Below are 25,293 nucleotides of genomic sequence, written 5' to 3'. Positions count from 1 at the left end.
GTACCAAGTGAGATTCTGTTACTGAATTTTAGATATTAATCTCAGACATGCTATTGGCAGAAAGTTCCTGGCCCAGGAAGTCTTTGGTAGAGTTGAGTTTTCCCCCTAGTGCTGTAGTCTCTACCTGTGCAGAATGTGTGCTTGGTTCCCTGTTCTTTATTGTTTACTTGACTGGCCTCTTGGTCCTTGGAGTCTTAACCTTAACTTTTGATCCACTTCCTGACCCAGACTCACAGTGACTCTCAGTTTTCAGATCTCTGGTCTTCACTATGCGCACTCCAATCCTGTGGTTGTCTTCATCAGCCCTTTTTGTTTTGCTTTTTCCCTTTTGGGAATACCCTGAATTTATACTCTCATTTCAGACCAATACTCTAGTTACAGAGGGAAAATTTGAATGGAACTACCTGAGATGATTTATATCATGAAGAGCTTGACGAAGGCTTTTAATTTCACAAAGTGTGAGAGATTCCTTCCTTCTAAAGCAAAGGTATACTAAAAAGCCTCAATGTGTTGTATTCCTTCTTAGATCTACAACTCTTAGAGCAAGAGCACATTTACATATTTATAATTTCATTATATGTGTAATTCCTCAGTTATATTTTCAGTAGCTCTAATAATGCCTTCTAAGAGTGCGCATCAAGAATTACCATTATGTATCTCAGGATGGTGTGTTCATTTTGCCCCCTTTTTTTCATTCATGTCTCTTAATATAGTGATGATCACATGATGTGACCCATGGAATGCCCCCAATTATCCACTTTATCAGTCTCTTAATTTTGGAGTAACTGATTAAGACTTTTATCTTCAGAAGGGATTTTTAAAGTTCAAGTATCACCTGGCAATGCTTAAAACATAGCCATTATCATTCAGTAATTAAATAATTATTTCTGGGCCCCTACTTTGTGCCAGGTTCTGGGATTGAATAATAGACTGATTGGCTTCACACAAAAACAAATGTCACTTAGGCTATCAGGTCACCAAATGTGAGTGGGACAGCTTGTGTATCATGTTACTCTGGATTCTGGAACAGAGTAATGTAACAAAGTAACAAAACGAAGTTAATGTAAACCCCGAATTAAAGTCTAGCACAATTCAGAAGGAATGTAAGAGTTCATTTTTCACAGCATGCAGAATTGGAGCCAATGAGAAATCCAAAGGTCAACAGGTGTGAGAAAACAGCAAAACCAGGCATGTAGAGAGATCAAAACATGGTTTCAGAGGCAAGGCTTTTGCCATCTCTTCTCTCTCTGCCATGAAGTTGCTGTTAATCATAGAGACTGCCCTAAATCCTCCTGGTAGAAGCCCAGAGGACAAGTAAGCTAATTCAGTGGGGAGTTCATACAGATTGCAGATACAGCTGTGCCAACAGAGTAAATTAAACTGCTCACACTGGAGGGAATGGCAAGTTCCAGGGCTTAGGGACCTGCTGGAGGAGGGCAGTGAAGAAAACCAGAGTGGTAGTAATGCATATGTCCAGAAGGGACTTGCTGCTTTCCTCATCTAGCATATAGGTAACTTGAGTTCCACAGGTATTAATTTTCTTGACTCTTCAAGCTTGTAGTAACCAAGACAGGATTAGACTTGGATTTTCTAGCCTGTGTAAAGTATAGCCTCACGCCTTGTCCTTGATAGGACTTGGACACTCCTACCGGCTTCTGGAGGGGAAGATGCAGGGAGAGACAAAGGGGACACTAGCAAATGAATTTCAATGGATCATTCATATATTTTCCACTCCTTGGTGAATGCTTCTGAACACAGTAAGGACAATGAGGTTCAAAACTGATTTGGGCCGTTAAAATACCTATCAATTTGGTAACATCTTACAGATTTCATAGACAAATCTTGTATAACTAAGTATATAGCTTCACAGAGAAGTTGTACAACTTGCTAGTTAGATAAGTTGTTATCTTTTTGAAGAAACAGTTATATCCTACAGCTTTATAATTTATCTGAAAACAAATTGTTTATAGTGCTTTTAACATAATACTGCCAACTCTTTAATACAGAGCATCAAACATAGTGTTCATTCATTATGAGAGTGAAGGGTCAGGGTTAAATTTTGACCAAGGATGCTAAATCAGGCCCCATTATTGAAAATTTAAGTGGAGCTTTAACACATATATGGAGCAAGATGAAATTACTCCCCCTCCTCCACTGCTTTCTCCTCCGCCTCCTTTTTGTATTCCATTGTATGAATATGCCACAACGTATTTGTTCATTTTCCAGACAATGGGCATTTCAGTTATTTCCAGTTTGGGACTCTTAAGAATGAAGCTGCTATGAACATGCTTGTACATGTCTTTGGTGGACATGTGCATTCACAGGGACATGTGACCCATTTGATTGGGTCATTTTTAGTGTTCTTATTCTTCCAAACAGAGACATTATTTTCAGTAATAATTAAATGAATAATAATAAGATAGCCAGTGATTTCTCTCTTTTTTTTTTTTAATTTTAAATTTCAAAATAATTATACATTTACAGAGGTGCCATGTACCCTTCTCCCGGTTTCTCCCAGTGGTTATATATTACATAACTATAGCCACAATATTAGGGAAATTAACAGTGGTGCAACATGTGTGCACAGTTCTGTCTCCTTTTATCACACGTGTAGGTCCATCTAACTCACCACCACAATCAAGATACAGACCTATTCCAGTGCCACAGAGATCTCCCTTGTGTGGTCACACCCACCCCTCTCACCCCCATCATTCTCGGCCTCGGGCAGCCACTAATCTCTTTTCTTTTTCCTTTCACCATTTCAAGAATGTTACATGCATGGAATCACACAATATTTGTTCTTTTGAGATTGGCTTGTTTTCATTCAACATGGTGCCTTTGTAAGGTCCATCCAAGTTGCTACACGTATCAGTGGTTTGTGCTTTGTGTTCCCTTGTACGGATATACTTAGGTTTGTGTAAACCATTCACTACTGAAGGACATTTTGATGGTTTCTACTTTTTAGCTATTATAAATGAATCTAATATGAACATTTGCATACAGATTTTTGTGTGACCATAAATTTTCATTTCTCCTGGATAGTTGTCCTGTGCTATTGCTGGATCTTTATATGTGTGTTTAGTTCTTAAAGAAACTGCCAAAGTGTTTTCCGGTGTGGTTGTACCATCTTATATTTGCACCAGTAATGTATAAAAGACCAAGTTTTTCCATGTTCTTGCCAAGATTTTTATACTGTCACTGTTAGAGGTATGCAGTGATATCTCATCATGGTCTTAATTGGCATTTCCCTAATGACTGGTGATGTTGAACAACTTTTTATGTGCTTATTTGGTATCTGTGTATCCTCTTTGGTAAATGTCTCTTCATGTCTTTGCCCATTTTCTAATTGGATTACCTATTAAGTTTTTAAAGTTTTTTATATATTCTAGATATGAGTCCTTTGCGTAGGATATGTGCTTTGGAAATATTTTTCTTCCTAGTCTGTAGTTTGTTTGTTTTTAATCCTCTTAACAGGGTCTTTCACAGAGAGAGAATTTTTAAATTTGATGCAATTCTGTTTATCAATATTTCTTTTATGGATCATGCTTTTGATGCATCATGAACTTTGTTTTTAAGTGTCCTATATTTGTATACAGTTAGTGACTGGATCCCAGATTAAGGTAGGCATTTTTTGGTTTTGTTTTGTTTTGGAGTGTTTTTATTAAATGAATACACTAGGATGTATTGTCAGAACACTTGAGGATAGTCTTGCCTCTGTTAATTACTGATAGAGGTGGCAGAATGAAGTACCAAAGAACTCAAACTCCAGGGCCAGACTGCCAGGTCTTCAGTCCCAGTTCCACCACATATGAAATGTATGAACTTATCTAAGATGTTTAATTGCTCTGTGCCTCTATTTTATCTGTAAACTGGGGACAATAATAATAATTAAATTGCAATAATGTTCATTGCAACATTGGTTGCTATGAAGATTACAAGAGTTCATACATGTCGAGGGCTTAGAATAGTGCCTGGCAAATAATAAGCACTCCGTAACTGTTGCTTATATTACAACTATTGGCTATGTGGCTTGAAAGACCATAAGGTTTCCTGAGTTTCAATTACTTTAACTCTAAAATGGGGATATTACTTGCTGCTCTAAGTTATAAGACACATGTGAGGATAAAATAAGACTTTTTTCTTAATTTTATTTTTTTAAATTTACATCCAAATTAGTTAGCATACAGTGCAACAATGATTTAAGGAGTAGATTCCTTAATGCCCCTTACCCATTTAGCCCATCCCCCCTCCCACAACCCCTCCAGTAACCCTCTGTTTGTTCTCCATATTTAAGAGTCTCTTATGTTTTGTTCCCCTCCCTGTTTTTATATTATTTTTGTTTCTCTTCCCTTATGTTTATCTGTTTTGTCTCTTAAAGTCCTCATATGAGTGAAGGCATATGATATTTGTCTTTCTCTAATTTTGCTTAGCATAATACCCTCCAGTTCCAGTCACATAGTTGCAAACGGCAAGATTTCATTCTTTTTGATTGCCGAGTAATACTCCATTGCATATGTCTACATCTTATCCATTCATCCATCGATGGACATTTGGGCTCTTTCCATACTTTGGCTATTGTTGATAGTGCTGCTATAAACATTGGGGTGCATATGTCCCTTCGAAACAGCACACCTGTATCCCTTGGATAAATGCCTAGTAGTGCAATTGTTGGGTCGCAGGGTAGTTCTGTTTTTAATTTTTTGAGGAACCTCCATATTGTTTTCCAGAGTGGCTGCACCAGCTTGCATCCCCACCAACAATGCCAAAGAGATCCTCTTTCTCCGCATCCTCACCAACATCTGTCGTTGCCTGAGTTGTTCATGTTAGCCATTCTGACAGGTGCAAGGTGGTATCTCATTGTGGTTTTGATTTGTATTTCCCTGATGATGAGTGATGTTGAGCATTTAGTCATGTGCCGGTTGGCCATCTGGATGTCTTCTTTGGAGAAGTGTCTATTCATGTCTTTTGCCCATTTCTTCACTGGATTATTTGGTTTTTAGGTGTTGAGTTTGATAAGTTATTTATAGATTTTGGATACTAACCCTTTATCTGATATGTCATTTGCAAATATCTTCTTCCATTCTGTCGATTGCCTTTTAGTTTTGCTGATTGTTTCCTTCACTGTGCAGAAGCTGTTTATTTTGATGAGGTCCCAGTAGTTCATTTTTGCTTTTGTTTCCCTTGCCTCCGGAGATGTGTTGAGTAAGAAATTGCTGCTAAAATAAGACTTTACTGTGAGAGTTGCCTGGGTGGCTCAGTCAGTTAAGTGTCCTACTTCTGCTGAGGTCGTGATCTCATGGTTCATGGGTTTGAGCCCCACGTTGGGCTCTGTGCTGACAGCTCAGAGCCTAGAACCTGCTTCAGATTCTGTGTCTCCCTCTCTCTCTGCCCCTCCCCTGATTACTCTCTGTCTCTGTATCTCTCTCAAAAATAAGTAAAATTTTAAAAATGTGTTTCAATCTGGCTTTCTGTATTTAAAAAAATAAGATTTTGGGGCACCTGGGTGGCTCAGTTGGTTGGGCGGCCGACTTCGGCTCAGGTCATGATCTCGTGGTCCGTGAGTTCAAGCCCCTCGTCGGGCTCTGTGCTGACAGCTCAGAGCCTGGAGCCTGTTTCAGATTCTGTGTCTCCCTCCTTCTCTGACCCTCCCCTGTTCATGCTCTCTCTCTCTCTCTCTCTCTGTCTCAAAAATAAATAAATGTTAAAAAAAAATAAAAAAAAAAAAGAAAAAAGAAAAAAATAAGATTTTACTGTGAAAGTACTATGTAAAGCACTGACAAACAAAAGGTTTTTCTCTTATCAATGATTATTATCATTAATATAGATATACTGTCTGTAGATAAAGGTGACCATCCCTGAATCAAGTGTTCTCAAGGTTAAGAGAATAGGTGAATCATTAGGATGTAGGGAAGAAATATTTGATGTGTTTTTTTTTTTTAATCTCATCTGTCCTTGGTTTTTTTACTTTTGCATATATTTAATAATTTATGTGATATAGTAACATAGTAATAATTGCATATGATTTATAAGTAATAATCCTGTTTGTAGGTACATAGAATTTTTTTACTGAAAGGGATACATAATCAAAAAAGTTTGAAGACATATTGATCTAAAGAAATACTTGATATGGGCATCTTCATACATTGTTAATTTGTGATTTCTTGACAGCATACATCCTCAAATGCCTTACAATGTTTTTGTACTCTGATTTTATATTAAGGGAGGGAATTACCTTAAGGAAATGATCAGAAATAAGCAGAAAGAGCTACACTTGAGAATATTCATTATAGGGGCACCTGAGTGGCTCAGTAGGTTGAGCATCTGACTCTTGATTTCTGCTCAGGTTATTTTCTCACAGTTCATGAGATTGAACCCTGTGTTGGGATTTGCACTGACAGTGAGGGACCTGCTTGGGATTATCTCTCTCCGTGTCTCTCCCCACCTCCCCAGCTTGCGTGCTCTCTCTCTCTCTGTCTTCCAAAATAAATAAATAAACCTAAAAAAAAGAATATTCATTGCAACATTATAGTAAAAGTCAGAAGTAACCAATATGTTCATCAAATAAGGCAATGTTTAAATAAGCTGATATATTATAGGCTCCAGCCTCTATTCCACAGTTTAGTAAATTATAATAAAGTTTTGAGGTTAGGAATTACTTTTAAGAAGACTTCATGAAGAAACATTCCCAATATAGCGTTAGGTGAGAAAATTAAGATATAAGGAGATACCAATATAGGTATGTAGATATGCAGAATGACCCCAATTGTAGTAAAAATGCACATACACAAGACTGGAAAGAAATATGCTAACATGCTAAAACCAGTTGGGTTTGAGTAGTGGGATTAAGCATATTGTTAGTGTCTTCACACTTTTCTGTATTTTCCAGTTTTTCTGCATGTGTTAGTTGTGTAATTGGGAAGAGGTTTTCTTTTTAAGAAAAAAAATATCATAAGTCATACTTGTTATTCTTAGGCTTCAGATTTTCATTAATTGAATAACTTTCCCGGAGTATAAGTCATAAGATTTGGAAGGACTTTAGTTAGTTGTCATGGCCAATTCTGATAGAATTTCACAAATGAATCCCAGATAGATGAGTTCATTTTTCAATGTTAAAATGTTTTGGTTTTTTTGATAATGTAACAATTTCAGCTTCTGGAATCTCTTTCAGCTTTTCATAGAATGTAGGTAACTGCTAGTTGTCACTATTTTGCTAATAAGTGCGACTGTATATATAATCAATTTAACCAAGAATTATTTATTGGACATTGGGTAGGTAGTATGGGGCATATATTCCTGAAATGTATTCCTGAGTCCCAGCCCTCACAGAGATTCCCCTTTAGTTAGGGAAATGGGTCTAGTCTTTATTAAATGTTGAATGATACTCGACAGGGTCAATTTCTGTGGTATTGACCACTCTTGTAATTTTAGATATCATTTTCTTTCAGCCTTAGCAACTAAAATTCTTCAAAGTTCTTTACTGAGCCCATTCTCAAATTTTAGCTTCTTGATGTTGAATTTGATGAAATCAGGAAGACTTGATGTTTATAAACATTGCCTTGAATCAGAGGTTCTCAAACTTGGTTGTATGCCAGAAGTTCCTGAGGAGCTCTGAAAAAATATAGATGCCTGGGTGCTACCCCCAGATATTCTGATTTAACTAATCTTTGAGTAGCAGGGGGAAGAAGTGGAGAGTAGAACTTTAAAGATACCTCTATGTAATTCTAAAGTGTAGGCAGTATTGAGTATCGCAGCCCTTAAATTAAAAATGGGCTCAATGAAGAACTTTTGAAGAAGTTTGAATTACCAAGAGTGAAAGAAAGGATGAGGTCTAAACACTTACTGAAAGAGCATTTCTTCTGGAATGGTGACAGAAGCCTGGGTATAAAAAGGCAGCATTTGGGCTATTTTCCCAGCTCTGGCAGAACCCCCTTCAGTGACATGTATCCTGCCAGGAAGCCAGGGGCATTGGGCCAACTTCACCATGACATGCTGACCCTTAGCTCTTTCTATGGCATGCAGGGTCTCTTCCTACCAAAACCTTAATCTATTTGTAACAGTGCAGGGATCCTTGCCTCGTCTGTTTCCTCTACAGTAGTAATAATAGTTACCATTTATTTAGCTTCTATTATTTACCAGATATTTTCATCCATTTTCTCTGATCCTTACCAGAACCTTGAAAAAGAGTTGTTTTACAGATAAAGAAACAGGCTCAGAGAGGTCTAGTTTTTGATCCAAGGTCACACAGAAATGTCAGCTCTCAGATTCAAAGCCTGCTCAGCCTGACTCCAATGCCTGTGTTTTGTCTATGACATCATGGTGCCTACGTCCCTGCTGCCCCTCACATGTCTCCTCGGCTCTGGTGGCCTACGTCTAGGTCTTTCATTTTTCTTACTCCAGTGTCTGTGCAGATGTGTGCCTAAACAGAGCCGTGTCTCATGGAAGGCTAACTTTTGCCTTTTTAAAATTCTCCTTTCAGGGAATGCTGCGAGGAACTCCGTGTTCACTTGTTTTGTGTCCATCAGAAGAAGGTGTGCGAGGAGCGGAAAGCACAGATAGCTTTTAATGAGGAACTGAAAAGACAGAAACTGGTGGAAGAGCAAATGTTCTCAAAGCTCTGGGAGGAAGACCGGTTAGCCAAGGAAAAGCGAGAAGCCCAAGAGGCAAGGAGGCAGAAAGAGCTGGTGGAGAACACACGCCTGGGGCTGAATGCCCAGATCACCAGCATCAAGGCGCAAAGGCGGGCCGCGCAGCAGCTGAAGGAAGAGGAGGCGCGCTTTGTGGTGGGCCTTTTACAGTGCTTATCACAGGATGATCTGCTCAGTGGGTGTAGGACATGGTTACATGCGGTTTGCCCAATGGCCTGGCTGCTTCACAGGGGCAGCAGACCATGGTTAGAGTCTGGGATTCCAAGGCCCAGTTAACAGTGCTGTCCCATTGCATAGGGCAAGTGACTTCACTACTGTGACTTGGGTTCTTTATCTAAAAAATGAGTCAGGAGCGCGTGGGTGGCTCAGTTGGTTAAGTGTCCAACTTCAGCTCAGATCATGATCTCATGGTTCATGAGTTCGAGCCCTGCATGGGGCTTGCTGCTGTCAGTGTAGAGCCTGCTTCTGATCCTCTGTCCTTTTCTCTCTGCCCCTTCCCTGCTAGTATACACATCTCTCTCAAATATAAACATTAAAAAATTAAAAATTAAAAAATTAAAAATGAGGCAAAAGACACTTGTCTTTGTTGTGAGGGTGAAATGTGAGAATCATGGGCAGTACCGTAGAGGGTAAGTGGCAGTTTGGCAACATTCCCCCATTCTTTGATATGGATAACTCCATAGGACTTCCATGACCTAGGTAAAGCATTATACAACAGCTACAGAGGCTCCCTTCACCCCAGTCACCAAAATCAATAATTTCAGGTCACTGCCCCTACTATATAGAAACTAGAGGGGCGCCTGGGTGGCTCAATCAGTTGAGTGTCATACTTCGGCTCAGGTCATGATCTCATGGTCCATGAGTTTAGGCCCTGCGTGGGGCTCTGTGCTGACATCTCAGAGCCTGGAGCCTGCTTCGGATTCTGTATCTCCCTCTCTCTCTGCCCCTCCCGTGCTCATGTTCTGTCTCTCTCTCTCTCTCTCAAAAAGAAAAAAAAAGAGAGAAAGGTGTCACTGGAAATGTATGAAAGCATTAAAAAAAGTAGCAATTTTATACGTATATAGAGCTTCTAGCAACTGATACTTTAATACCACCAAATTTAGGAAGAAGGTATATTTTCCTGGGAAATCCCAAGTTCTGAGATTTGGAACCATAGTAAATGTTAAAGGTAAGCTTTTTCAGAGCCCCTGAAAACCTTCCCTGGGTTTGAAACTGTTTTCTCTTAGAGAGTTTAGTGGAAGATGCCTAAATATTTTAGCTTCTCTAAGAAAATTGAAACTGCTTCTGTTCTGAGATATCAACACATTAGGTATAGAAGGAGGTGTCTCAACATAATGACAATATATGACAAGCCCATAGCTAACATCATACTCAATGGTAAAAGGTTTTAAGCTTTTTCTATAAAATCAGGAAAAAAAACAAGGGTACCCATTGTCACCACTCCTGTGCAACATAGTACTGGAAGTCCTTAACAGAGCACTTAGGTAAGAAAGAGAATAAAAGTCATCAGAATTGGAAAGGAAGAAGTAAAATGGTCTCTATTGCAGATGGAAATATTTTATATAGAGAAAATTCTAAAGATTGTACCCCAAAACCATTAGATCTAATCAACAAATTCAGTAAAATTGCAGGATAAAAAATAAACATGCACAAAAAGTGCATTTGAAAGAACAAAATGGGAAATTAATATTGGTATAATACTTTCAATTAAAGTTATTCTTTATTTAAATATAGTAAAACCTTTGGATTTCACCAGTTTCTACATGCACTCTTGGGGGGAAGGGATATGGTTCTATGAAATTTTATCACATGTATAGATTTTGTAAGTACTACCAAAATCAAGATACAGAACTGTTCCACCATTCAAAGAAACTCTTTTATTTTTTTTTAAGTTTTATTCATTTATTTTGAGAGAGAGCGTGTGTACAGGTCGGGGGAAGAGCAGAGAGAGAGGGAAAGAGTGGGGGAGGGGGAAAGAGAGAGGGAGAGAATCCCAAGAAGGTTCCTGGCTGTCAGCACAGAGCCCAATACAGGGTTCAAACTCACAAACCTCAAGATCGTGACCTGAGCGAAAATCAAGAGTTGGATGCTTCACCAACTGAGCCACCCAGGTCCCCCTCAAAGAAACTCCTTTAAGGTTACTCCTGTATAGTCATAACCTCCCTCAATCCTAACTCCTGGCAGCCACTGATATATTCTTTATCATTATCATTTTGTAATTTCGAGAATGTTATATAAATTTCACCCCTTTTAATGTTTTATTGTAAACATTTTCAAATGCACAGAAGAGTACAATGAATCCCTCCTCTACCCATCTCCCTGTTTTAGCAGCTGTGTAATTTTGCCACATTGGTTTCTTCTACCTGCCCCCAACCCCACTCCATTTTTACGTTTTAAAACATAAATACCAGGAGGGTCATTTCCCCCTTAAATACATGTCAAGTGTGCATCTCAACAAAGGACATTTCCTGACATGTGCCAATATCAGACCTAAAAAAGCTAACTGTGACTCCTTTTTATCATCTAAAATCAGCATCGAATTTCCATCATAGCCTAAATTATTTGATATTTAGAGAAGAATCCAAACATGGGTCTTATAGTCTCTTTAGAGGGAGTGACTGTTTCTTATTCAAGCCAGGGTGCATTTGAGATGGGAAGGATGCAATAAATTCATTACATCAGCACAATAGGTGTGTCATCAGAACCACCCCAGGGAAACCAAGACGTGGCCAACTGCTTTTAGATCTCTTAGTCTTGAACAGGTCTCTGCTGTCCCATCCCATCTCCCCCATGTCTCAGAGTCTGGGTTTGGCTGATTGCTTCCTCCTGGTGTAGTCAGACTTACTGTTAAAAAAAAGTGTGTCCGGCTATTGCATTGGCTTTCATGTTTGATAGCCATTACTTTTCCTTAGGTGCTGCAGCTCGGTTTCATATTTTCGTTTGAACCTCACAATTCAGGATTTACTGTTCATGGCATTACTGGGAAAGTCTAGCCTATAACTCTCTCTCTCACAAACCAGGGATCGTGGCGATCATGGCTGTTGTGAGTCTCGGTTAAATCACATTGGGAATGCACACCATCCTCACTATTGCCACGTCGTCTCTTGTCCCAGCTGGGCAAGTACTTATCTATCCCTCTAGGACGGCTCAGCTGCCTCTGGCAGGAGGGCTAATGCTTCAGTTTTTACCACGCCCAGGCATTTTACCAAACCCACAATGCCTGACAGCATTGGTGCCCCAGTTGAAACTGCCTGATTGGCCAGGCAATTAAGCCCAGAGGGTTAGAAAGAGAAGAAAATAAGAGGAAGGGGGGAATACTTTTAAAGGAGTATTTGTTATTGGTAATTTTGCATATGTTTAATTTTGTATATGCAGCTGATGTGCACATTTCCATTTTTGAGCTCCTATTGCTGCATAATAATAGATCCATATCCAGAAGTTGCAGGTGTATATAGAAAAGTCTGGAAAGCCAATGCACTGAAATGTTGAATGTGGTAGTGTGGGAGGGATACAAGGTTAAAAGTGATTTCTCTTTATATTTTTCTGCATTTTAAACTGTAAAACCATTTATTATTTTATAATCACAGCACAAAGCCTTCTTGCTGACTCAGCAATGAAAAGGCAAGTTTTCTATCCTACAGTCCCTCTAAATTCCAAGAAATCCTTGATTTTCATCTTTTAAGTGAAATGCTTGCACTTACTTGTTTTGTCCAACTGTACTGATACATTGTCTTCATTATTGTTTTACCTTAGGAAAATGACAAAGCACAGGTGAAACTTGAGAATGAACAGGATAAGCTAAAGAAACAAAAGACAAAACAGGAACTTAGGGCTGCTTTGCAAAAAGCGCTCCTAGAGAAGACAGAGCATACTCAGCAGGAATACAGAGAAGAGCAGGACTTGAACATGAAACTTGTGCAAAGGGCCCTTCAAAATTTACAGGAAGAGGCTGATAAAAAGAAGCAAAAAAAGGTAAGATATTTATTCAGTGCCTACTATGTGCTAGATGAGATTCCTTGCTGAGCTTTTAGTCTTACAGGAGCCAGCCACATGTAGAATGAACCATACCCATGCTACTCTTTATTTTTTTTTTTTAATTTTTTTTTTTAGAGATAGAGAGCACGCATGTGTTGGGGAGGGGCAGAGAGAGAGGGAGACACAGAATCTGAAGCAGGCTCCGGGCTCTGAGCTGTCAGCACAGAGCCCGACGTTGGGCTCAAATTCACGAGCCGTGAGATCATGGCCTGAGCTGAAGTCAGATGCTCAACCAACTGAGCCACCCATGAACCACCCATGTTACTTTTGAGTGTGGTTCACAAACCAACAGCATCAGCATCATCTGAGAGGATGTTAGAAAGAGAAATTCATAGGCTCCAGAATTAGGATCTCCGAATTGAAATCTTGGCAGGGGCAAGAAATCTGTTTTAACAAGCTCTGCCAGGGGATTCTGATGCTCACTGAATTTAGAGAACTCCTATAACGTGGTGTTGGGACTGTCATAGCAGGATGGGAGTGAAGGAAATGAGTGACTAAGTATGCTGGGAAGCTAGGGAGGACATCAATGAGAAAGTGGTATTCAAGGGACCTCAAAAGATATGTAAAGTTTTGTCAAGCAGAGAGCAAGAGAAAAGCATTCCAGTATTCAGTATTCAGCTGTCTGTTTCTTTAAAACTTGTATTGAACTCTTGAGGGTCTTGTGCTTTTCCTATAAGTACTATTTTGTGTTCATTTTTAAAAATTTTATATTTCAGAGCGGTTTTAGATTCAGAGCAAAATTGAGCAGAAGATATAGAAACTTCCCACGTACTCCCTCCTCCCACACATGTACAGTCTCTCCCATATCAATATACCCCAACCAGAGTGGTACATTTGTTATCATCGATGAACCTATATCGACACGTCATTGTCCCCCAAAGCCCATAGTTTACATTAAGGTTTACTCTTGTGTTGTACATTCTGTGAGTGTGAACAAATATAAAATGTCATGTATCTACCACGAAAGTATCATACAGACTAATTTCACTAGCCTTAAAATCCTCTGTGCTCCCCTGTTCATTCCTCTCCCGACTCCAAACCCTTGGAAACCACTGATCTTTTTACGGTCTCCACAGTTTTGCCTTTTCCAGAATGTCATAAAGTTGGAATCATATAGTACGTTGCCTTTTTAGATTTGCTTATTTCACCAAGTAATAGGCATTTAAGTTTCCCCTATATCTTTTCATGGCTCGATAGCTCATTTCCTTTTAACTCTGAATAACATAACATTGTGTGGTTGCACCAGTTTATCCAGCTACGTACTGAAGTATATCCTTGGTTGCTTCCAAGTTTTACTGATTGTGACTAAAGCTGCTGTACATGCTTGTGTGCAGGTTTTTGTATGGCTGTAAGTTTTCAACTCATTTGGGTAAATACCAAGGAGTGTAGTCGCTGGGTCATATGGTAGGAGTATGTTTAGTTTTGTAAGAAACTGCCAAATTGTCTTCCAAAGTGGCTGTGCCATTTTGCATGCCCACGTTGTTCAGGGTCAACTATACACACTAGAGGCCTGGCTCAGGGTGGAACTGCAAGTATGGGCTCTACTGCTAGTTGAGGCAGATCTCAGTGAGCTCCACTGGGTCAGTAGGGGTGCACCTTGCAAAGGAATGTGGGGTGTCCTCCACTGAGCTTAGAATCACTGTAACTTGGGCTTGGGCTTCTGTGTCTAATAGAGCCAGGAGCGTCTGGTTATTGCATTTGTCCCAGTGGACCACCAGAGTTGTAAATGGGCGATTGTGTAGGCAGCAGTCGCTGCCAAGTCCCTAGCATAATTCTCTGGGAAACTGCCAAGCCTGCAGGTCATGGGAGTTGTTTGGGAAAGAGAGAGCCTTGGGACTCTCTGAAGGCCTTTGAGCCATTAGGATTGGGCTCTGTAGTGAGATAGTCACTTGTTTTAAAGACAGGAGCTTACTTCATGGTTGTCCCAATATAAGATCATTGGGCACCCCCAATTGGGGGAGCTGCCAGTAGAAGGCCTCCTGCTATTTGAAATGTCCCAGACATTGCTTCCTGACAGCTTTGGCATGGGAGCTCCAGGCCCAGGAGGTGTGACGTGGGTTGCAGAGCTTGGCACCTGAAGGCTGGCTTGGGGGCTGTGGGCTGCCTTGGTACTGTAAAATCTGGTAGTCTGGGTAAGTGTCTCTTTCACAGTGTGGCTATCAAGTCTACTCCTTCCAGTGACTCCTGAATAGTATGGGAGGTCCCTACAAAGTGGAGGAACATGGCCTTGTAATTTTGGAGGAGGGTTGCCTATAAAAAGAATTCTCTGGATTTGGGGAGAATTGGGACCTCTTCAAGATTGGAGATGAAATCTGGGTCATCTGGTTGCTATATTCAGAGAAGAGATAGACCCATTGGACCATACCAGTCTTACCAAGGAGTCAGGCCCCATCTAGTGTGTTCCGCTGGCTTTGAGCCTTTGTGGTAATAAGTGTAATAGAAGGGTGAGGTCAGCTCCACACCATAAAAATCCAAGCAAGCAATGGAAGGGATTCTCCCTCGATCTTTAGAGCTGGTGCCTTAGAGTTTGGACTGCCTCGCCATTGGAATCCTTGATTATGGTGTTTCCCTTTCCCAGGTGGAAGGCTAGAGGGGCCCTGCATTTGGGTATTTCCCTTCTCCCAGGTCGGTTAACTGGGATAAAACCCCAGCAGTTTAGGCTCTGGTTAAATAGTTTCTCCTGAGAACAACCTGAGAATAGAATGCTCTGGTGTATTTCAAAATGATTCCTTTTCTCCTCCCTCTGCGAGAAACATGAGAGGATTTTTCTCTGATTTTCACTATGAGAACCTGGTAGAGCTTCAGGAGGTAAAACTCAAGGAAGTGTGGTCTCCCACACTCCTCAATGACTGGGCCCCCTTAGAGTTTTTAACTCTTAGAGGTGTCCACACTAAGCCTCCAGAAATTCATCAATTACAGGTTTTCCTACCCGAGCACTGGTTCCCACAGATTTCTGCTCAGGGGTTTCCATTGTGGTAAGTTGTGATTCTTTGTATTTACCTGTATGTTTCTCTAATTTGGGGCAATGGTTTACCCTGTGACCTTGCTTCTCTTATGGATCTAAGGTTAGTTCTTGATTTTTTTAAGTTTGTAAGCTTTTTCCTTGATGTTAGGATGACAGAGTTGCAACTTCTAAGCTCCTGACATGCCAGACTGGAAACCAGAAGTCTGCTACTATTTCTTAAATTATACTTTTTTATTTGGGGATAATTTTAGATTCACATGCAGTTGAAAGAAATAAACAGAGAGATGCTATGTACCCTTTATTTAGTTTCTCTCAATGATGCCTTGAAAACCTGTAGTCTATTATCACAGTCAGGATACTGACACTGAACTGTCAAGATACAGAACATCCCCATCACCACAAGGATTCTTCATGTTTCCCTTTTATCTGTTCTCCATTTCCCTAATTTTGTCATTTCAAGAGTGTTATGTAAATGGAATCGTATAAGTGTGTAACATTTTAGGATTGACATTTTCCTTCAGCGTAACTCTGGAGATTCATCCAGGTTTTTGCATGTATCAGTAGTGTGTTTATTTTTATTGTTGAGGAGTATTCATGCTATGACTGCACCACAGTCTGTTTTTACCATTTACCTGTTAAAGGTCATCTGAGTTGTTTCCAGCTTATGGCTATTATGAGTAAAGCTCCTGTAGTCATTCATGTACAGGTTTTTTATGTGAGCACAAATTTTTGTTTCTCTGGGAAAATGCCCTGAAGGGCAATTGTAATTGCACGTTCGGTTTTTTAAGAAACTGCCAAACTGTTTTTCGGAGTAGCTTTACCATCCCACCAATAATGTACATTCCTACTAACAATGAATGAATAATACAGTCTCTCTACATCCTTGCCAACATTTGATGGTGTTATTGGTTTTTTACTTTAGCCATACTGATAGATGTATAGTGATATCTCATTGTTTTTACATTTTATAGTTCCATAATAACTATGATGTCAATCAACTTTTCACATGCTCATTTGCCATCTGTATTTCCTCTTCAGTGAAATGTTTTCTCATAATTCTTGCCCATTTTCTAATTGGATTGTTTGATTTCTTTTTTTTTTCTCTTGAGTTTTTGTTCTCCATTTGATCTCCATAGATGATTTTATTTTGTTTTTTAATAGCTTCATTAAGGTAAGTCATATAACATATGATTTGCCCATTTAAAACATACATTTTAGTGGTTTTTGGTATATTCACAGATATGTACAACCATTCCCACAGTCAATTTTAGAACTTTTTTATTGTCTTACTATTCCCTCTTCCCCACCCCCTACCCCCATTCCTAAGCAACTACTAATATATTTTCTGTCTCTATAGATTTGCTATTCTGGACTTTAATATGAATACAATTATATATTCTGTGACTTTTTGACTGGCATCTTTCATTTAGCACAATGTTTCAAGGTTTATCCATGTTGTAACACGTATGAGTACTTCATTCTTTTATGCGGCTGAATAGTACTCCATTGTATGGATATACCACATTTCCTTTATCCATTTGTCAGTCTATGGACATTTGATTTGTTTGCAGTTTTGGGCTATTATGAATAATGCTACTGTAATCTTGTGTAAATTTTTGTTTGGACATAGGTTTTTTTAATCTTTTTTCCCCCCTCTTAGGTATATACCCAGGAGTGGAATTAATGAGTCCTAGGGTAACTTTATGTTTAAGTTTCTGAGTACTTGCCAAATTGTTTTCCAAAGTGGCTTTACCATTTTTTGTTCTCACTAGCAGTGTGAGAAGGTTTTGATTTCTCCACATGCTTGTTAACATTTGTTATTGTTTGTCTTTTTTTATTTTAACCATCCTAGTGTGTCTAAAGTGATCTGTTTTGTGGCTTTGAGGTGCATTTCTCTAATGACTAATGATGTTCAGCCTCTTTTTCTGTGCCTATTGACCATTTGTATATCTTTCTAGAGAAATCTATTTGAATCCATTTGAAATTTCAAGAAAACAATTCCAGTCATTTCCCCAATTTTTAATTGGGTTATTTGTCTTTATTATTGAGTTGTTATAGTTCTTTATATGTTCTAGATACAAGTCCCTTACACATAAATTGTGTATATCTATCTATCTATCTATCTATCTATCTATATATATATATACATACACACACACACACATATACACATATATATATATATATATATATATATATATATATATATACAACCCACAGAATAAAAAATATATATATATATATTTTTTATTCTGTGGGTTGTAGTTTCACTTTCAAGGGATGGTATCCCTTGAAGTCCCAAGTCCCATTCATCTATATTTTGTTTTGTTGCATGTGCTTTTGGTGCCCTATCTAAAAATCTGTTCCTAAACCAAGGTCAAGAAGATAGTGGTCCTATGTTTTCTTCTTAGAGTTTTATAGGTTTAGCTCTCACATTTAGGCCTTTGATCCATTTTGAGTTAAATTTTGTATATGGTGTGAGGTAGGGGTCCAACGTCATTCCTTTGCATGTAGATATCCAATTGTTCTAGCACCATTTGTTGAAGAGACTATTTTTCCCCTATCAAACTGTCTTGGTACACTTGTCAAAATCAATTGACAGTGAATGTGAGGGTTTATCTCTGAACTCTCAGTTCTAGTTGATTAATCTACATGTCCATCCTTAGGCCAGTGTCACATATCTATTTGTCTTGATCACTGTAGCTTTTGTGGTAAGTTTGAGATCAGGAAATGTGAATCCTCCACCTTTGTTCCTTTTCAAATTGTTTTGGCTTTTCTGGCTCTCTTGCATTTTCATATGAATTTAGAAGCAACTTGTTGATTTCTGCATAGAAGCTATTTGGGATTTTGATAGGGATTATTTTGAATCTGTAGACCAAATGTAGACTATTGCCATTTTAATAATATTGCCTTCTGATCCATGAATGTAGGATGTCTTTCCACTTATTATTTCAATTTCTTAGTTTTCAGAGTATACGTTTTGCACTTCTTTTGTTAAATTTATTCCCACATATGAGACTGTGAATGCAAACCATTCTGAGGGTACAGTTCAGACCTTGCTAGCCCCTCCCCAGATCTATGATATTCTCAAAAGAGATCAGACCAGAGACTAGATAGAACAGCACAAATATAATACCATGAACAACAGAGAAGCCAACTAAAATGCCAGCATAATAAAGCCCAGTTTGAAGCCTTAGCTGCACATTAAAATCACTTGGGGAACTTTGTTCATTAGACAAGAATCTCTCAGGGTGAGATTCAGTCCTTCGTACTTTTTTAAGCTCCCAGCTGATTCCACAGTATATCTAAGGCTGAGAATGTCTGTCTCAAAGCATCAAGTGACTCGGTTTCTAGTCAGAGACTGTGCCATCATAGTAGTAATGACTTACTTTGTTTATCAGGTTACAATTTCATAATCTACATAAATGAAAAGCTGTATAATTGAAAATTATCTGGGAACTGCTTTGAAAAATACTTTGGGAATGTGTTTGAAGTAACTTGTTTAAAAATGTATTATAAAGCACAGGTATAAAGAATAGTACAATAAAACCCTCCTGTGTCCTTTACTTAACTTCAATAACCACCAACTACTGGCCATTCTGTATTTCATCTGTGCCCCACCCATTCCCTACCACCATCCCTGGATATTTCGAAATGAACCCTAGACATAATATTTCATCTGTAAATGTGTCAGTATGTAGTTCTAAAAGGTTGGGATTGTAGCTTTAAAATATTGTTTTAAAACTTAATTTTCCATACCATATCACATCTACATGTTTGACAACATGAGGTAATCTTTCTGTTGTGTAGGAAGAGATGGCAAGAGAACAGGAAATATATCGTCGATATGTGGCACAGAGGCGTGAGGAGGAAAGAGCTCAGGAGAAAGAATTGGACAGAATATTAGAGGCAGAGAAGGAAAAGAAGTTGGCTGAGAAGGACAAGGAGCTGAGACTTGAAAAGGAGGCAAGGAGACAACTTGTGAATGAGGTCATGTGTACAAGAAAACTTCAAGTTCAAGAAAAATGTAAGGAAATGAACTATAATAATAATATAGTGGGGCCTTAATTCAACTTAAACAGCAACCAAAAAATTTATTAAGTAGGTATTATACGTAAAATGATATGAGGATTAAGGCAAGACCCCTGCCTTGGAGAACTTATCTAATTTAGTACATGGAGTATAAACATACGAAGAGTTTTATATCCTAGCAGATTCTAAGTAGTCATGTGGGAGATGTTTCAAGGTTAAAGGAACAGTATGTCTATTGAATGGTCTGTGTGCCTTAGTGATTATAAAGGAGAATGAGGAGGTAGGGCACAGCACGCATACATACCCCTCCTCCCTTTTATCTGTCCTTCTTTTCTTTCTGCAGGTGTCTCTGTACCTTCATACCTGAATACCTTTACTTGGGTAGTCTTCCCTGTCTATGATGTTTCTGATCTTGAGAAATCCTGGAGATCCTTCAAGACCAGCTCAAATGTCTCATTCCTCAAATATGTCCCCTTATTCATAATAAATCCTCTTTCTGGGGCTCTCCCTGTGGCTTGCTCAATCTCTGTCTTAGCACGCCTTTGTATGCCCTCAGCTCCAAACAGTGCTTGGTCACAAAAGGAAATGTCTGTTGAGAGGGTAAACAGCCACCTCCAGATTTCCATCATTCCATGTCCAGCCCAATGAACCGGAGAGGCAGTAGATGGACACATTTACCATTTGGGTACCACTAGACTCCACACTAGTTGTCTTTGCAGGAGAAAGCTCATCTTGGTTCCACTAATTGACTCTACTCCATGAATTATAACAGCCATTGAAAATTATTAGGCCCATGTTGGGTGGAGTTGTAAGAAAATTAGAAGAAAGCTTATAAGCTAAAACGATTTCCATGTTTACCCATGATAAATGTTTTAAAAGCTATTGAGGCAACATGGAAAATTTAAGTATTTGGGGCCATTTTTAAACAAATAAACAAAATCAACCATAATTCTACCACCCAGTGATAGTTACTATTCACGACTTCATGTATTTCCTTCCAGTATTATTACTATGTATATCATTTCCCTTCACAAGTTAGGATCATGTTGAATATATTGTTTTAGAGCCAGCCTTTTCCACCTATAAGCATTTTTCCAGGTCATATTTCTTCAATTATAGAATTTGTAATGTTGCCTAGAAATCCATTATAAAAATGGACCATAATTTATTTTACCTAAACACAACTAATGGACCTTCAGATTGTCTTGAATCTTTTTACTACTATTTTAGCATTGCAGGTTACTATCTCTGTACATAGTTCTTTTTGGCTCATGTATGATTATTTAAGATAAGTTCCTGTAAATGGATTTGGGGACCAAAGATGCATACGTTTCAGATGTATATTTCCCAATTGTATTTATTCTTCTGTGAACTCTGTTTTCTTTGTCGTTTTCCCCCCTTACTGGATGCTTATGTTTTTAAAATTTAATTTACAAAAGCCTTATATATTATATACTAAGGCTTTTTCCAATATTTATTTTGTCATAAATAAACTCTCATTAACATAAATGACAATAGAACTGTTTGTCCTCAAGAAGAAAAGGGTGAGAAGTGTTCTGACAGTGGTAACCTGGTTTGAAAAGGCTGATCATAGATTTGCAATGAAAAATGGTTAAGAAAAATATGTGTAGATCACAGCACATTCAAACCTAAACCCTCTTGTTCCCTTGATGAAGATGACTGACTACTTGATAAGATGACTACTTATTGACCTAAGATGCAGTCAGTGAGTGTAAGCTCTGCCTCTCTAAAGACAGGATGGCATTGATGCCCAGAGGGATGGCAGCAAGTCTTGTCTGAAGAAGGTTGTTTAGCAAAAATTACTTTTGTCTTTCTCAGTGCAACGAAAGGCAAAAGAACAGGAAGAGCGTGTTATGGAACAGGAACGTATAAATGAAGGTCTTAAAGAGCTTAATCGTGAAGAGAAGGAGAATTTTGCAAGGTATGATTTTGTTTTCTTTATTATTGTTTACTACCTAAAAAAAGGCAGATTTTTAACACGGAAAGAGGACAATGTGCCATTATTCATGCATTATTGACATTTTTTAACAGCAGTATTAAATTTGTCTTAAAAGCTCAAGTCGATTTACAGAATTTCATATAGAAATAAGCACCAGCCATCTTGGTAAAAGTAAATTTTATTGCTATTGTGTATATTGTGATTATAGACATTAGATATTAAACTGGACAAACATCTTAAAAAATAAAATACATTAGAAACAATTTTTTAAAAATAGGCCCCAACATTAAATCCTAATGAAATAACAAGAAGACTATTCTCCCCCATGAAACAAACCCTGAAACACAGTGTGTCTTCATTAGTTGGATTAGCATAAATGGCTTATGGGGATAGCAGTCCATGCAAAATGTCCTCAGGAGAATTTTTGCAGCTTCACTGGATGGGAAAACTGAAGTGTTCTAGGCACTTTGGGAAATACCAGTGCCTTCCTTTGCTAAGTGGCCCTCTGATCACCACAATCAGGCTGTGGTGGAGGCAACAGACAGATAGATGCCTCCTTGCAGCATTTCTTGGACCATAGCATAACCTTTCACTGATGACCAAGATACCCAACTCAGGTGACCAGTGTGGTGGAGGAAGAAGATTTGGCTCTTCTAATTGCTGGTCACCCTTCCTGTCCCTTGGGCCTGTCTGCTGACTTACACACTCACTTGATGCGTAGAAATAAGCTCTTTTCACTCTAGAAAGACTGTGGTTTATGTACCTGAACCTATTGTTAGTTTGGGGGTACTCACTTTAATATCTGGCCTACCCTACTGACTTCCTGCTACTGCCTCTGTTCTGGAGGTCTTCTCATTTTTAAAAAGTTTATTGTTGGAGATGTGAGGGGACTTGACAAATAGAAACTTTCTTCCCTGCCCAACTTCTGAATCAACTGAGAGAGAAGAAAAACAAGTGTGTATGGAAGGTGTCACAGCTACCTATTGGTGCATAATAAAATAACCCCAAAATTTGTGGCTTAAAGTGAGTTATGATTATCTCTCATGATTGGTTGACAAGGCTCAGCTAGGTGGTTCTTGCTTAGGGTCCCTCATGTGGTTCAAGTCAGTTGTTGGACGGGGCTGCATTCATCTGAAGGCTCAACTGCCCTGGACTCCTCCAGTATCTTCTCATATACCTGGCAGTGTATGTTGAGTTGGGGAGCTCATCAGTATTACCACCCAGAACACCTTCATGTGGCCTCTCCATGTGCTTGGGCTGCTCCCAGTATGGTGGTTGGTTCCGACAGGGAGAGTTCCAATAGTGAGCATTCCAGTAGGCAGGAGGAGAAGCTGCCAGGCCAGGTAAGGGCTATGCCTAGGACTGACATAGCATCACTTTTGTCATATTCTACTGGTCATAAAAATTGTCACTGGGCCTATGCAGATTCAAGGGGATGGAGACATAAGCCCCACCTCTTGATAAGGGGAATAGATGTTCACATTGCAGAAGAGCATATGGAGGGGAGGTATCACTGTAACCATCTTTAGAAAATGGAATCTGCCACAGAGGCTTATGCATCTTTATTTTATGATAAAAGCTTCATTTCTGATAAAAGCTGATAAAAAATGTGGCTTATAGATTATAAAATGGCATGAGCACTATGGAGAAAAGTAGGAAGTTTTCCTCAAAAAATTAACAATAGAACTACCTTGTGATCGAGCAATCCCACTTGTGGGTATATATCCAAAATAACTGAAAGCAGGACCTTGAAGAGCTACTTGCACAGCTGTGTTTATAGCAGCACTGTTCACAATAGCCAGGAAGTGGAAATAACCCTAATGTCCACTAACAGATGAATGGATGAACCAGATGTGATATATATGTACAATGGAATATTATTCAGCCTTCAGAAGGAAGAAAATCCTGTCAGATGTCACTGCATGGATGAGAACCTTGAGGACACTATGCTAAGTGAGATAAGCCAGTCACAAAAAGACAAATACTATGATTTTGCTTATACAAGATATCTAGAGTATTTGAATTCTGCACGGCAAATAGAATGGTGGTTGTCAGAGGCTGGTGGGAGGGGGAGAGAAGGACCTATTGTTGTTTAATGGGTATAGAGTTTCAGATTTGCAAGATGAAAACATCCCGGAGATCTGATTCACAACAATGTGAATGTACTTAACACTGCTGAACTATTACACTTAAAAATTGTTAAATGGTCAATTTTACATTATGTGGTTTTTACCATAGTAAAAAAAAATCACACTATAAAATTTAATATGTGGTTTATATGTTTAAAATGTGGATTGTATGTGGAAGAAATTGTCTAGTTAATACTGAACAGAATGAGGCACCTTTACCCACCCAGTCACCAGCAGTACCAGACCAGCGCAGGTCTCTCCAGCAGAAAGCAGGGGGAGAAAACAGGCAGACTAGCCTGTTCCGGTGTTACCATTAGCAAAGTCACTTCTTGGGGCACCCCGGTGGTTCAATCAATTAAGCGTCCAACTCTTGATTTTGGCTCCAGTCATGATCTCACAGTTCATGTGATGGAGTACCGGTGTTGGGTTCCGTGCTGACGGCGTGGAGCCTACTTGGGATTCTCTCTTCTCTTCTCTCTGTCTCTGTCTCTCTCTCTCAAAATAAATAAATAAACATTAAAAGAGAAAAGTCACTTCTTCCTTGGGGAAGAGTGGAAGAAGAGATGGAGAGAGGCCAAGGACTTGCTCCAGATAGCAGGAAATATTCTGAGTGAACCAAATCAATATTTGTTCTATGTCTAGCTTAATTATTATTGTGTAATAAACACATTATTGAATTTTCCATCTATTTCTTCCCCTCTCACCCTGATTTTCACAGTCAAATTATTTTAATCTGACTTCAAAAATTCCATTTTAATTGTAATGCCTTAAGTGAATCCAAATGCTTACCATTTGTAATTCTGTACTTTAACATTTCTAATATCTTAGACGTTCCAGTTTGGCCCAGGAGTACAGGAAGCAACTTCAGATGCAAATGTCCTACCAGCAGCAGGCCCGGGAAGCAGAGAAGGAAGAGGAACGCAGAGAGTTTGAAGCAGGGATGGCAGCAAACAAGATTTGCCAGGACAAGATCCGGGAGATCCTATCGGTCCATCCCGTGCTGCCCCGAAACATTCATCCCATGAGGAGGGCATGCCCTGATAAGCTCCCACCATAGTCTCACAGATGTTAATATATTTTTTCTCAGTCTTTTAATGTTTTTAACTACAGTATGAGTTCCTTTCAACTCACAGATAAACTTTCCTTTATTTCTGAGTTTGCATAATTCCACATAATGTTATTCCTTCAAATTAAACTTCATGCCTTTTTTTTAGGCTTTATAGACTTTCAAGTCTGAATGAGCTATTTCCTATCACACAGTTACTTTCCTGACTTATCCCCATGCCTCTGTTTCATATTCATTTATTAATAGCTACACTTTCTTTCCCCCATTTCCTCTTGCCTCCTTTCTCTTTTGTCTCATATACATAACTCACCATATCAACAGGGCAGAGCTGGGCCTAGGAACCACTTTCATAAGCCCACTTATTTAGATATTACACAAATATGTACCGTCCATGTGCCAGGCACTATTCTGGTTCTGGGACTTTAGCGAGATCAGAACAAACCCCTTGCTTTTGTGGAGCT

General features: G+C 38.9%; 1 protein-coding gene across 1 annotated transcript; it reads left to right on the top strand.

The window, feature by feature from the left end:
- The first annotated feature begins 378 nt into the window (after positions 1-378).
- Positions 379-24,870, top strand: CFAP53 (cilia and flagella associated protein 53). Its single transcript, XM_060613861.2, has 6 exons — positions 379-487; positions 8,477-8,780; positions 12,399-12,617; positions 19,456-19,672; positions 21,517-21,619; positions 24,595-24,870. Exons 2-6 carry the CDS (start codon positions 8,601-8,603, stop codon positions 24,821-24,823), a joined length of 948 nt encoding a protein of 315 aa, XP_060469844.2. The 5' UTR covers positions 379-487; positions 8,477-8,600; the 3' UTR covers positions 24,824-24,870.
- The last annotated feature ends 423 nt before the right edge of the window (positions 24,871-25,293 follow it).

The sequence above is a fragment of the Panthera onca genome, chromosome D3 (genome assembly GCF_046562875.1).
Source record: "Panthera onca isolate mPanOnc1 chromosome D3, mPanOnc1 haplotype 2, whole genome shotgun sequence".
Classification (NCBI taxonomy): Eukaryota; Metazoa; Chordata; class Mammalia; order Carnivora; family Felidae; genus Panthera; species Panthera onca.
The sequence above is the reverse complement of the archived record's forward strand: the minus strand, read 5'-3'. Positions and strand labels throughout refer to the sequence as shown.

Bases quoted from the DNA above. Each gene is read 5' to 3' on its own strand.
- CFAP53 (XM_060613861.2), top strand. From the start codon at position 8,601: ATGTTCTCAAAGCTCTGGGAGGAAGACCGGTTAGCCAAGGAAAAGCGA. The intron at 8,781-12,398 runs GTGGGCCTTTTA...GTTTTACCTTAG, and splicing joins AAGAGGAGGCGCGCTTTGTG to GAAAATGACAAAGCACAGGT. The intron at 21,620-24,594 runs GTATGATTTTGT...CTAATATCTTAG, and splicing joins GAGAAGGAGAATTTTGCAAG to ACGTTCCAGTTTGGCCCAGG.